At 39.0% G+C, this 13,030-nt stretch overlaps 1 protein-coding gene across 10 annotated transcripts in view; it reads left to right on the plus strand.

The window, feature by feature from the left end:
• NFIA (nuclear factor I A) overlaps positions 1 to 13,030 on the plus strand; it is a 416,610-nt gene that overhangs the window by 365,371 nt on the left and 38,209 nt on the right. For 6 of the 10 annotated variants that reach the window (XM_081867215.1, XM_081867220.1, XM_081867213.1 and 3 more), the window contains 3 exons: positions 6,294 to 6,472; positions 7,724 to 7,789; positions 10,509 to 10,674. In XM_081867215.1, coding sequence (XP_081723341.1) covers positions 6,294 to 6,472; positions 7,724 to 7,789; positions 10,509 to 10,674 — 411 coding nt within the window. The remainder of the gene's footprint in view (positions 1 to 6,293; positions 6,473 to 7,723; positions 7,790 to 10,508; positions 10,675 to 13,030) is intronic. The other 4 variants (XM_081867216.1, XM_081867222.1, XM_081867221.1 and 1 more) reach the window with 2 other exon arrangements.

Raw genomic sequence — 13,030 nt, forward strand, 5'->3', positions numbered from 1 at the left:
CTTTTTAGGAGGAGGGGGGGACCAACAACACTGAATATTTTGTATCATCTGCACACCTGTCCTCATTGAGGTTCTGACTGTAGAACTGAGCTGACCTTGGAGAAAAGATGCTTCATGAGAGGGGGCAAATGGAGATGTGCATGTACTCCTCACCTGTGCATCCATATTCCTGTTGGCATTAGATCCCTCCATCATTTTCTTTCTAAGTAACCAGGATAGATTTGGGTTTAAACACACTGTATCCATCTGTCACATCAACTTTGGCTGTCAGTTTGAAGCTCTGTCTGCAGTATTGGAAGGGTAAAATACTGGCCGTCCGTACAGAGTAGTTATAAGGATTACAAATGTATATGAAGTAACCTTAGTGTTAAACAGGAACCTGATCTGTCGTTTGAAAGCCCCAAAGGCAGTCTCTGGCCCTCATCACCACCACACTCCACACAATGACTAAATAATCTTAAGGGCTGGGAAATTACATAGGAGTCCTTGGTAGGCCATTCCTCTTGCCCTATCACCAGTTTCCAGCTTTTTGGAACCAAGGGGAACCACCTTTGAATAGTAGAAAAGAAGACAGCTGAAAGAGTGTTCTGGTTGAGAAGTTGGGGAAACAGAGATTGAGGAAACCTCACCTGTTTTGGTATGTTAGAAGGTTTTGGAAGACAAGCACTGCCATGTGGGGAAGGTGTCGTGCTTCCCACCTAGCACATGCAGAAAGAGGCTCTTAGGTGTAAGTCAGAAAGGGATATTTGTTCAGGGCAAGTGACAGTACAGGCTCAGCAGCAGTTAGGGAGTTCAGGGGTCACAATTCAGGGGTTTGGGTATCAGAAATAGACTGAAACCATGAAGAACACATTCTCCAGAACACATTGCTTGCCCCCACCTCTGCTTCCTGCCAGCCACTCCTGTCCAGCTTCCTTTAATCTCCCCATCCTCCACCAAGCAGATGTACAGTAGAGGAGGAGGAGAGTGGGCTGCTGAGGAAGAGGCAGGGTGGCATTTTCTATGACTGGTTGTGATGGCAGATATAGTTCCAGTGAAGGCAAAATGCAGAGGGTTGGTACATTAGGGTCAAATAGTGAGGGGTATTTCCAGAAAATGCTGCTTCTGTTACTTTCTCCCCCTCTTTCATCAAAACTGGTTTTGATGAAATTATGGGTGTGGCTTTCTGAGCGTTTGCTGGGTGGAAGTTAGGTTGGAGGGACAAACATCCCTGTTTCCTATGATGCAAAATCACTGAATGAAAACATGCTGCAATATTTAAACAATAAAATTTATAAATGCTTCCGTAAAGGTCAGTATTGTGGTTACATTGGTTACCAAAGAGGAATCATAAGATCGAACTGAAATGTTTTACCACTGAGCCTCTTGGGCTTGCCAATCGGAAGGTCGGCGGTTCGAATCAGTGTGACGGGGTGAGCTCCCGTTGCTCTCTCCCAGCTTCTGCCAACCTAGCAGTTTGAAAGCATACCAATGCAAGTAGATAAATAGGTACCACTGTGGCAGGAAGGTAAATGGTGTTTCCATGCGCTCTGGCACTCAACACGGTGTCCCGTTGCACCAGAAGCGGTTTAGTCATGCTGGCCACATGACCCGGAAAGCTGTCTGTGGACAAACGCCGGCTCTCTTGGCCTGAAAAGCGAACAAGAGTGCCACACCCCATAGTCATCTTTGACTGGACTTAACCATCCAGGGGTCCTTTACCTTTTTACCTTTTACTTAGCCTATTATCCTCAGTCACACGTTACAGGTGCATGCTGCAGGTACATCTAGAGCTATAGTGCCCTGCGTGTTCTCCAATGCTTCAGCATCTCTAGTCAATAATGATGCCTATAGCAGGTGGAGAGGTTTCATAAATGTTTGAACTTGTAATAGCTTTCCTTGTAAATGTCACTTCCTGAAAGTTCATATGCAGCTGTTCACTTCATGTCCCATTTAACAGGATGCCGAGGACAAGCGATTGTCACTTTTTGTTAGTAGCACAAATATAGCTGTTGGGAATTCCAGCTGTTGCTGCTGGATCATTTCTGACATACTGCAATATTTTGTAAAATATAGGCTACACTGTGCTATCTTCTTCTTGTGCTAGGTGGCTTGTAGCTTACATAGACCAAAAATGTCTGTGCATGTGTGTGAGAGAGAGCATCAAATCCTTCCTAGTCTTTATGGTGGAAGGGTCTCAGTAGAGGGAGGTGCACTGTGTAATATTACAGAAACCTGGAAATTGACCAGCAGTAGCAGAGCACCTGCTTCACATGCAGAAGGTCCCAGGTAGGGCCGGGAATGTCCCCTACCTGAAACCCTGCAGAGCAGCTGTCAGTGAGTGTAAACAGTACTTGACTAAACAGACATCATCCTGCAGCATTGTTGCAAAGCAAACATGGCACCAAATTAGTCAGCCATGGAGTCTGAGCATACTGGGATTCTTATACTGTGTTATGCAGAGTTACAGTAGGAAATCAGAGATGCTGAGAAGTCGACAAAATGTTAGTATAGAACTGTTTATGTTAAGTATATCAGAGTGAAAGTTAATTCTTTATTTAAACAGATTCAGAGCAACCTTTTAAACTTTGTAATGATAATGCTCCAGTTTTACCGTTTACAAATCTTTACATTTTAATTTAGATACATTTCAACACATATTTTATTATTTGACATCACTACCCCCTTCTTACAATATTGAGCTTTATTGTTAGGGTATCCTTGGTAATTATTTTTAATGACTTAGGACCAGCGTACCCTGGTACCGTAAGCCACTTACTGTGAATTATTTTTTATAATGGTAAAAAATTGTGCAATAAATCATAGGATTCTTTTGTTGCGGAACAAGTGACAAATCACAAAAATATATTAACTGCACCCACCCTGTCTTTCTCACCATACCTGTATACAGAGGTAGTGAAAAACTAGGAAAGTGGAAAAAACCTGGTTAAAGTAAGAACGGCACACGTTACACAATGGCTTAAAGGCATTACAATTTTATTATTTTTCTCCTGATTAATGCAACATCTTTGGACACATCGCTTCACGTATATCAATATTCTTCTGAAAGATCTTTAAGCTGCAACATGCAAACATGGGGTGATAATTTGTGGGATTTTAGGGTTGTAGCCAATGCTAGTCCGACTTGGAGTAGACATAGTGAATTTAATAAGCACGACTAACTTGTGTCCATTAATTTCAGCAATTGTACTCTAAGTAGAACTTAGATGACTACAACTCTGAGTTCTGAGTGTGGCAGTGATAAACATTTTATCTAGTAATGAAAATTACAGTTTCTCAGTAAAAGAAATTATTATTTGGTAACATATGATGAGGACTGTAGAACATACTCAATTCAGTTCCAGGAAAAGGAAAAGGAAAAAAGAAGAAATTCTGCAAGGTTTATTACCATTCAACAGTGTGGGTAGAGGAGCTGTTGTTTTAGCATTTGCTGTTTGAACACGTACAAATAGAAACCAAACTATTCTCAGGATGTGGCTTGGATATGCTGTACTTGGTTATGAAGCCTATGATCAAGACAGTGCTTATTGTCACAATTAGTCTGCACAATTACCAAATGAAAGGGCCTAGCCAAAGTCATGGCCCAATCCCTTTAGTTTGCAACTGGTGTTCCAATTTGTAGTTGAGCTGGATTTATAGAAACAGAAGGAAAGTGGAGTGGAAAAGGAAATTGATATAGTTGGATGGGCTTGTCAGAATCAGAGCAAGAAGCAGGGTTTAGCACAGCTTGAAACTAAAGAATAGATGGTGCCCATGTGAGTTTGGAGAGTTGTACAGACTGGAAATGAAGCAGTTATGTAGTCTGAAATAATAGTAGGGTAAGATTTTAACATGGGAACATGTCTGAGCAGCTAGATGCTCAATGTGGTAGATGAGATATGCAAAAGGCAGCTTCCTTTTGTTCTAGCTAATCAGAAGTGATGTTTTAGGATGCTTATATAAACAGAATAGCTACTACTGGCTGACTTTACAAAGTGAATGTATTTTGGGACAAAGTCATGTTTAGCACCTAGACAGCTCTTTTCTGGAGGTGGAAAAGGTCTGTACCCTCAGTGACCATGCAGGTTTAGTTATCTACTTCTATTATAATCTGGGCTCCAAATATGTAGCTGGATTTCTGTCACTACTGTGTTGTAGCAGTTAGTATGAGCTATTTCTTCATGGGGAAAATAAATATAGGGTAGTATGTAAGTTTTACTTAGAGTAGACCAATGAAAGTGAATGTATACACAACTAAGTTAAGTCCATTAATTTCAGTAGATCTGCCATGAGTAAAATGAATTTCAGTAGATTTGCCATGAGTAAAATGAATACCACTCTATGCCCAACATAGGAGCCAACTCCTAGGGGCTGAGGACCATTTGGGCCCCCCATAAAAATATTTGATGGGGCCACCCCCCAAATTGATGGGCATTGTCATTCAAATGCTGTGTGTGCACCGTGTTACATGATCGATTATGTGGGGCAGGGCTTACTTACCTGCCCCCCCTCAATATTTTATTCAAGTCGCCCCCGCCTGTAGCCCAACTAGTATGAAATGAAGGATTTGTTTCATTTTGTTAAAAAGAGAAATCTTTGTTACAATCTGTCTAATGTCAGTGAAACACCATTGCAAAATGCTGCTACTTTATTTTGGTTTAATCTTCATTCAGCTATTCCTTTGTACTGCCAAGTTGTATATACACCCAACGTATTAAGCATACTTCCAGACTAATGCAGTCTATTCTCCTGTTCACGTAGTGACTTTCAAAACTTTTATTGAAGCAGTTCTTTGTGGTTTACAAATGCAGTGCATAGGCATAGAAAGATATAAAAGTTTAATAGTGCTGGTTGAGAGAGGATGTCTATATACTTGGTCAGAAATAAACCCTAATGTGAGAGGAGCGATAGCATACAACCCCAATGGACTTCTGTGATGCAGTGTGGTGAAGTGGAAGAAAATCAGCAAAATTCAAAAAAAATCCAGATACATTGGCTCATAGAGGAATAAATGTGAACATATGACATTTTCCCAGTATTCCAATTCCAATATTATTGTTGCTGGGTCATCCCAATTCCAGCAGATGCATTTTGGAGTGCTGTCTTCAATAGGTTTGTGTGAGTTACTTGGAAAACCACCCGGATAGTGCCCTATTCATGAAGAAGGTAACAGAGTATAGAGCTACTCGGTAGACATAGCAAATAAAATTTAAAACTGTTATCTGTACCATAGGGCTATTTAACTGCATGGTACCATAGAAGAAAATATCTGAGTCTTTGCCACATTTTCTTCTATAATTACTATCATTGTCACTTGAGTATCCATGCATATTTCATTGTTCCTTGTGCCGCCCATGTCTCCTGCCATTAATTATGGAGGAGTGAATAAACTTGCCCATTTTGGAGGAATTGGTGTGCAGGGGTTGATTCCTGTTCAGTGTGGAGAAATATGAGATGCATACGAGATGCATACAGGAATATCGTGTTACTCACGGAAAGGTGGTAGTCAAACCACTGTATCTTAGTTTCAGCCTCCTTTACCTTCACTAATACAAAAATTCTGCTTGTAGTATTGTTGTAGGGGTTATTGAGAGCCAGTCTGTACATAATTTTAATCCATTGCATGTGAATTCACTATCTTAGATTCCTAAAATTGCCCTGGAGTCACATTTGAATGACCAGTTTTCACTTAGAAAGGACAAAATGAAAATGTTAGTTTACATGAAAGCAAATGACTTAAAAATCATATTTCTCAATTGAGCCGAAAAAATGACATACACAAGGGCTGCAAGAGCATCATCATTATATTATTGCCCATTTATAGCCCAAAATAAAACTGGTCCCTATGTGGAAACCAGAATTATGCAGAATGTCAGTTAAATCAACTGTAATCTCCCAAATACATTTTTTATTGCTCGATTCATTAGAAAGGCTCTTAAGGTAATGAATAGTCGTCACTTTTACCAAGAACTTCTGGCTCCTTTATAAATGATGACCACTAAAAATGCAGAAAATACATTTTAAAATCTGGCTGCATTTAAGCTCTGCCTTTATATTTGAAGTGCTACAGAACTCAATATGACTTGATGTATTATAAAAATCAGTACCTAGAACATCAGGCACATACTCTAGTATGTATAGATTTTGGGAATACTTTTTTTTTTTTTTTGAGTGGGGAAGATTTTTTCTTTTTAAAAATAAAGAGCAATATTAAAATAATTGAAGTTTCTATATAAATAAATTTATAAATTTGAACTGTGTTTATCTAAGTCCAAAAATCAATCCCTTATAACGCCTTCTTTTCTTTCTTATAGCAAGTCCACATGCAACACCATCGACTCTTCATTTTCCAACATCACCCATTATTCAGCAGCCTGGGCCATACTTCTCACACCCAGCAATCCGCTATCATCCTCAGGAGACTCTGAAAGAGTTTGTCCAACTTGTCTGTCCCGACGCTGGTCAGCAGGCTGGACAGGTGGGGTTCCTAAATGTAAGGAAGCCATTTTATTTCTTCAGATGCTTTTGTTTCTGTGCCAAATAACCATGAAATTATGCTAACAAGTGTTTTTTACATATATAAAAACAGGCCTTAAGTTTTCACTGCTACAGACTGACTATGAAGAGTGATCCAGCCAAAGATATGCATGTTCAGGTCCCACTGAATGTGACTGAAGTTCAGTTAATGTGTTTTTAAACTGCTTTATTTTTACATGCTAAACTTTCTGACTTGTAGCCAGTTGTATTAGCAGCTCATTGCCATGTTGGTCATTAGCGCAACTGTAGCTTTCTAGGCAAAATATCGTATCATAGAATATTGTGTGTTAACCCAGGATATAATGGTGGCAGCAGCCACTACCTTTTTATAATGGGATTGCTCAGAGAAGGTATTGCTGCTGCTTCTTTTGACTAACAGCAGCTTGGTGTTATGTCCTAATCAAGGTAAATTTGAGGTTAGACTTAACCATGGTTTACGCAAACCATTGTTTATGAAACCATTGTTTCAGTAAACCATGATTAAGATGAACAACAATTTAGGGGCTGGATAGAATTGTAAAGTGCAATTAATTGATAATGTATGCAAAAGCTTCTAATCTCTTAGCAGCCACTTCACAAAAGAAGAGAGGGGAAATCACATTAGCTCTGAGATTTGGTCACATAAAGCTAGGCCATATTTCACTTATTTAGAAATTTTCTCAATTGCTTTATATTGAAAAGAATCTTAAAGTGATGTACAAAAAGAGAAAGCAATATAATACAATTTATTGGTAATCTGATAAAAAACTATTTCAAAATTAGCAATGACCTGGATTGTCCTTCTAGGAAGGTCTGGTAGAATAAAAATATAGGGGCTGCTATACTAAAGCTCTGCACTATGTCACCACATAGGTGACCTCAGTGGCATGCAGCACTTCAAAAAGAACCTACCCTCATGACCACAGTGACCATACCAATATAGAGAAAGTAAGGTAGTCCTCAGGAACCCGAACCCCAATTTATTAAGGACCTTTGAGACCAATACTTAAATCTGACCTAGTAGCATATTGGCAGCAGTGTAGTGCCCTTAGTACAGGCAATAGGTTCTTCCAGTTGGCAGCCAAGCAGTCATGTTCGGGACTAGCTTCTGGATCAAGTCTACAGGCAGCCACAATTGAGAATAAAATGACAGTAATTGGTGGCATCCCAACCCAACATCCAGTATAACAGCATTTTGTGTGAACTGAACTTCTAATTCATCCTTTAGGAAGACTTTCACCTGCCGTGGTCCCAAAGATTCAGCTTCATGCTTTCTGACTTCAGCACTTCCAAGGTTAACAAAATACCTTGTAATTTTTATTAATTATTTCTTTAGACAGGAGAGTAAGGAACAGCTGTTTCAGATCAGCCACATTCACTTTCTTTTAAAAAATGACTTTCTTATAGCACTTTAGATTAAGCTGACCAGTACTTGAACTCAAGAAGATAAAAGTACAGATTCTTATAGTTTGTTATTCCTGAGAATTGTTATCTTTTCTCCTTATCTCTCTGAAAAATTAAACAGTGCTCCAAGATTTTTGGTTGAGCAATCTCAGGTTGTTGTTTTTGTCAAACTTAGTAATTATCTTCAGGTTATTGGAATAACACTCCATTTGTATGCAGAAATGATTAACTCTGTGTACAACCTTATCTAAAATAATGCTTGGCTTTCTTGCGAACAGTAGGGCAGAACTGAAGAGTAATGATTTCCCCAGTTGTTTTTATCCTTTACATTTCCAATATGTATAATACAGTGTAAACAGTTGCTTTTAGCACCCAGTTTGTTACCTAAACCTGATAAAACAACAACAGCATTGCTTTGGATCCAAACTATAGCGTTGGATCTAAAAGCCATGAGCAGAAAAACAATATCCACTAAAGCAGTTCTGCAAATATTTAAGAGTGCCTGCAGTGTTATAATAAGTAGGTTCTTTTATAGCAGTTTTCATGTGTCTGCTTGGGCAGGAGATTACACAAGATATGGCAAAAATGGAATAACATATTGAAGTTTGGACTACACAGTTACTAGAAAGTAAAACCCAATTTAGAGGAACTTAGACTGCTTTCTCCTCCCACAATCTACTTTGAGGGACTTCTGGTTGCCCAGTTCAGAGTGGGAGATACTAAGGACTGCAGCAGAGAAGGGTAATCCTCAAAAAAATTGTTCTCCTCTTCCACCAGACGACTCTTGCAGGAGTAGCACAAGGAGAATCAATTGGATACCACCTATGGCTTATAAGCAGTAGAGCTATATTCTTTAAGTTATTATTAATCAGATGACTGACTTCACTCTACTCAGGAGATTTCATTCACTGGATACAGGAAGTCAAAGTGGTCTGGTATGATGCTGGCTACACCACTTCTTTAAGCACCTAACGCCACAAAAATTGGCTGAACTTATGACTTATGATTTCTTATGAGTCACTTCGGAACAGTATCATAGCCTTGCAAACTTATGAGTAATAGCATTCCTTGAAGTCAACAAAACCTCTCAAAGGAATTAAATGGATTTAGCATGTTTTAAGCTTCAGATCCCATGTGAAATATGCATTCTGCAGCATCCTGGAACTAAAGATTTCCACTATACATATTCTCTACATTTAAAGAAAGAGTTTTTAATCTTCATCCAGTTACAGAATACTAAAGAATATTGTCAGCATTTTTCACAAAATCAAACCACCTGATTCATTCACAGTTTGTTCTCATTCAGCTGTGTCATGGTGCATATTTGTACCATCATATGATATTAAATATTTAAAACAAAGCAGATAGTGTTTTCTAACAGAATGATATTAAAAAATTGAAACTCTGAGCCGTACAGCTCTTATGAGGATCAACAATGGCTAATTATTAAAAGAATAGTTGGGATTATTTCAAAATGTGAAATGTCAGTTTTACTTTCTCCTCAATTTTCTCGTTTCTTAGTAAGAATAATGTATAATGTAAGGTTGAAGTCTTAAACCCAGTATTGATTTCAGTAATTTTGAAGATTGCGGCCTAAGTCCATTTGAAACCTTGGTATGGAGGTTGCCCCAACTCTTAGAGGCAAATCCAAGGTCCTAGTGAAGATTAACAACAGTAGAGCTATAAGAATATTGTCACTGCAAAGGTGATGCAGCTTAAGGTTTTTTATTATAATCGGTTCAGGGATCTGCTCTTGTGCATAAGATACAAACTTCCAGGAAAATAATAGAAGGCAATGACCTTGTTTGCAAGTAAGGCCAAACCAAGGAGGGTTGAGCTGCAACACATTTTCGGTTCATGCACCTCCTTCTCCTCTGGCATGGGAGTGAGGAGAAGAATGGAAACTCCCACTGCTATTTTGGAAACTCAAACTTCTATTTTAGAATAACTGCCATTTGTCTGTTGTCCAAACCTAGAAAATGGTGGTTAAAGTTAACTGTGGTTAGCTAAAACAAACCAGTTTCAAACCATAGTTTATGAAACTGTATTGTTTCAAGTTGCCATAATTGGAATCACCCCAAGTATAGGGTTTGGACAACATACTAAACTAAGGTCAACCTAAAATGAAAGCAAAAGTTTCCTTACTACAGCATAGGAGGAGAGAGGAGCACGCAAGCCCAAGCCTTTCTGAGGCTCATATGTCCAAATTTGCCTGATGCCTTCAGTTTTCATATAAGGAAAAGGGGGTGGGGGAGTTGATAAGTTTCTCCTTTTTTCAGTTAACAAAGAAATGGCTTCCATAAACTTGATTGTCCATCTGCAGTTCCCTGTACCATAACCAATGCTGTTCCCAAGGGCCACCCAAATCTTGGGAGTAGATTTTCAGGGGGCTGAAGAGGGGAGGAGAAGGGGTGAATGTTCTTCTTCATAAATGTATAGCTTCTTCCATTTATAGAAAGGACACTAGCATCCAAATCTCTTTATAAAAAGATTCATTTCAATTTCAGCTGCCTGTTTGTTTGTGTTTTTCTTTAGCACTGATCAACTGTTCTCTTAGGACAAGAGGCAGCTAATCATGTTGTTTTTTCCTTTTCTTATGTTTTTGGCAGCCCAATGGTAGCAGTCAAGGCAAGGTGCACAATCCATTCCTTCCTACCCCAATGTTGCCGCCGCCACCTCCTCCACCAATGGCCAGGCCTGTGCCTCTGCCAGTGCCAGACACAAAGCCTCCAACCACGTCGACAGAAGGAGGTGCTGCCTCTCCCACTTCACCAAGTAAGTACAGCTGCAAGGAGGAAAGGAAAGGGCTGACTAGTATAATTGCAGCTTCATTATCCATTTGTTCTGGAAAGGGAATCAAAAATGCAGTAACAACATTCCTGCTATTAAACTCACCTACTTAGTGCACGCTAAGAGCACACATTAAGGCCACAACAGCAACAAAAAGCAAACATTAATTCCTTCTGGACAGAAGTAAGATAGATTCCCAAAACTGGGGGGTTTTTTTTTTGTTTGTTTGTTTTTTGCTTTGGTAAATGTTTTATAATATCCTATGCCTCACGAAGATACAGCACAGCTTTGGAATGTGTTTAAAAATAACAGCAAATGAATTTAATGCATTCTTTTCTGTGTTTCTTTTTCCCTTGCTATTAATTCTTTATTATATTAATTGTCACACAGAAACATGATATAGCCAAGAAGCTCGAGACATGGTTAACCTGGGTTTTTGGGATTTTGTTTGATGATTTCTGGATTTTTGGTTATGTTGATTTTAAAAACTTTTTGACAGTATTCTTTATGACAAATTCTTTACCATCATCAGCACCACCACCTCCATCATCATTATCATTGGTTTTAGTTACCTTGCAGCAGAGATCTAAGCATGATCTAAATCATTCATACAGGTAGCAGTGATAGTGGGCTCTTCTGTTCTACAGCAGGGGCAATACAGTAGAGTAATATTTGCTTCTAGAAGCAGCTTTGACTCATTACAAATGTTCACTATTTAATTCCAAGGATATTTTGTTGCAGAAAAGCAGGAGCTGCTTTAAACCACAAAGGAAAACTCTTCACTGAGTGAAGGCTGCAATTCTGAATGGTCCTTAGAAAACAGAATAGGACTCACTTCTGTGTAAAGAAGTTTAAAATCTCCCTTTGCTACTCAGTAAGGGAGCAGCAACTTTAGCCTTGCCATGGAGGTGCAGAATTATGGGACTGCAGTGAAGTTGCACACTTCTTAGGGGCTGTGTGGACCCACAGATGGAATTCTGTTTTCACCCCATTGAGCAAAAGTAACATTACTGCAGCACTAAAGAATCATAGAATTGTAAAGTTGGAAGGTACCACAAGGGACATCTAGTCCAGACTCGTGCAATGCAGGAATCTTTTAGCCCAACAATGGGTTCAAACCCCTAATTATTATTATTATTATTATTTTATTACCGTATTTACTTGAATCTAATGCTCACCTTTTTTGGGCCAAATTACGTTGCGAAAATTAAGGTGTGCATTAGATTCAACGGCACATTTACATTCACCAGCAAATACTTTTTTTGGTTTCAAGGTTTTGAAAATTAAGGTGTGCATTAGATTCAGTGGAGCACTAGACTCAAGTAAATACAGTATTTATGCCCCACCCATCTGGCTAGGTTTCCCCAGCCACTCTGGGCGGCTTACAGCCTCTATAAAAAATTGTAGCACATTTAAAACTTCCCTAAACAGGGCTGCCTTCAGATGTCTTCAAAAAGTCAGATAATTGTTTCTTTCCTTGACATCTGATGGGAGGGCGTTCCACAGGGTGGGTGCCACTACCGAGAAGGCCCTCTGCCTGCTTCCCTGTAACCTCACTTCTCACAATGAAGGAACTGCCAGAAGACCCTCAGAGCTGAATCTCAGTATCCAACCCTGAGATTAACACTTTCATTCTCTACCAATTGAGTTATATCTTTTATATAGCTGCAGTCTGGAATCAGCATAAGAAACTATGTGTCATCCAGGTCTAACAGTTGAGTTGTTAGCTGAGCAAAGAAAGGATAAACCACAGCCACTTCATTGAAGCCCAATGTTCTTTGCAGTGTAACACATTAGCTCTCAAATGTGCCTAGGTCCATATGAGTAAATAAAGAATTCCCACATGTTGGCTTTATTTTTATTTTCCTCTCCAAGTGGGTGTAAACTGTTAATCATATACTAACAACAGGAAGATTTAAAAAGCACTATTTAAACTGAGATAAGCACCTACTTTGGCAGCTAGGAAGATGATGGTCATGCCTTCCTAGGACTATCTAGTAAAAGTTTATCTAGCTGAAGGATTTTTTCATACTGGGCTAATGTGGGTGAATCCTGGGTACATAATAATCTGCTTGAAATATTATTGTGCCTGCCTGTGGTGAAACATTTGTGTGAAGCAGCCATTGCAAAACCATCAGAATATATATTTTCTTCATGCATAGCTTGGGTTTTCTTGATACAAGAGTTTTATTTTGCTCTGTTTTATGCATAGGCCTGGAGAAGTGGGTTTTCACATGTACGTATGTAAAATAGACCCAATTTACAAAATTTACAAAATACCTAATAGCACAGTTTTGTGACCTGCATAAATTCAGCCTGTTTTCACATTGTCCATAATTTA

Source organism: Podarcis erhardii (genome assembly GCF_964252035.2).
Source record: "Podarcis erhardii genome assembly, chromosome: 6".
NCBI lineage: Eukaryota > Metazoa > Chordata > Lepidosauria > Squamata > Lacertidae > Podarcis > Podarcis erhardii.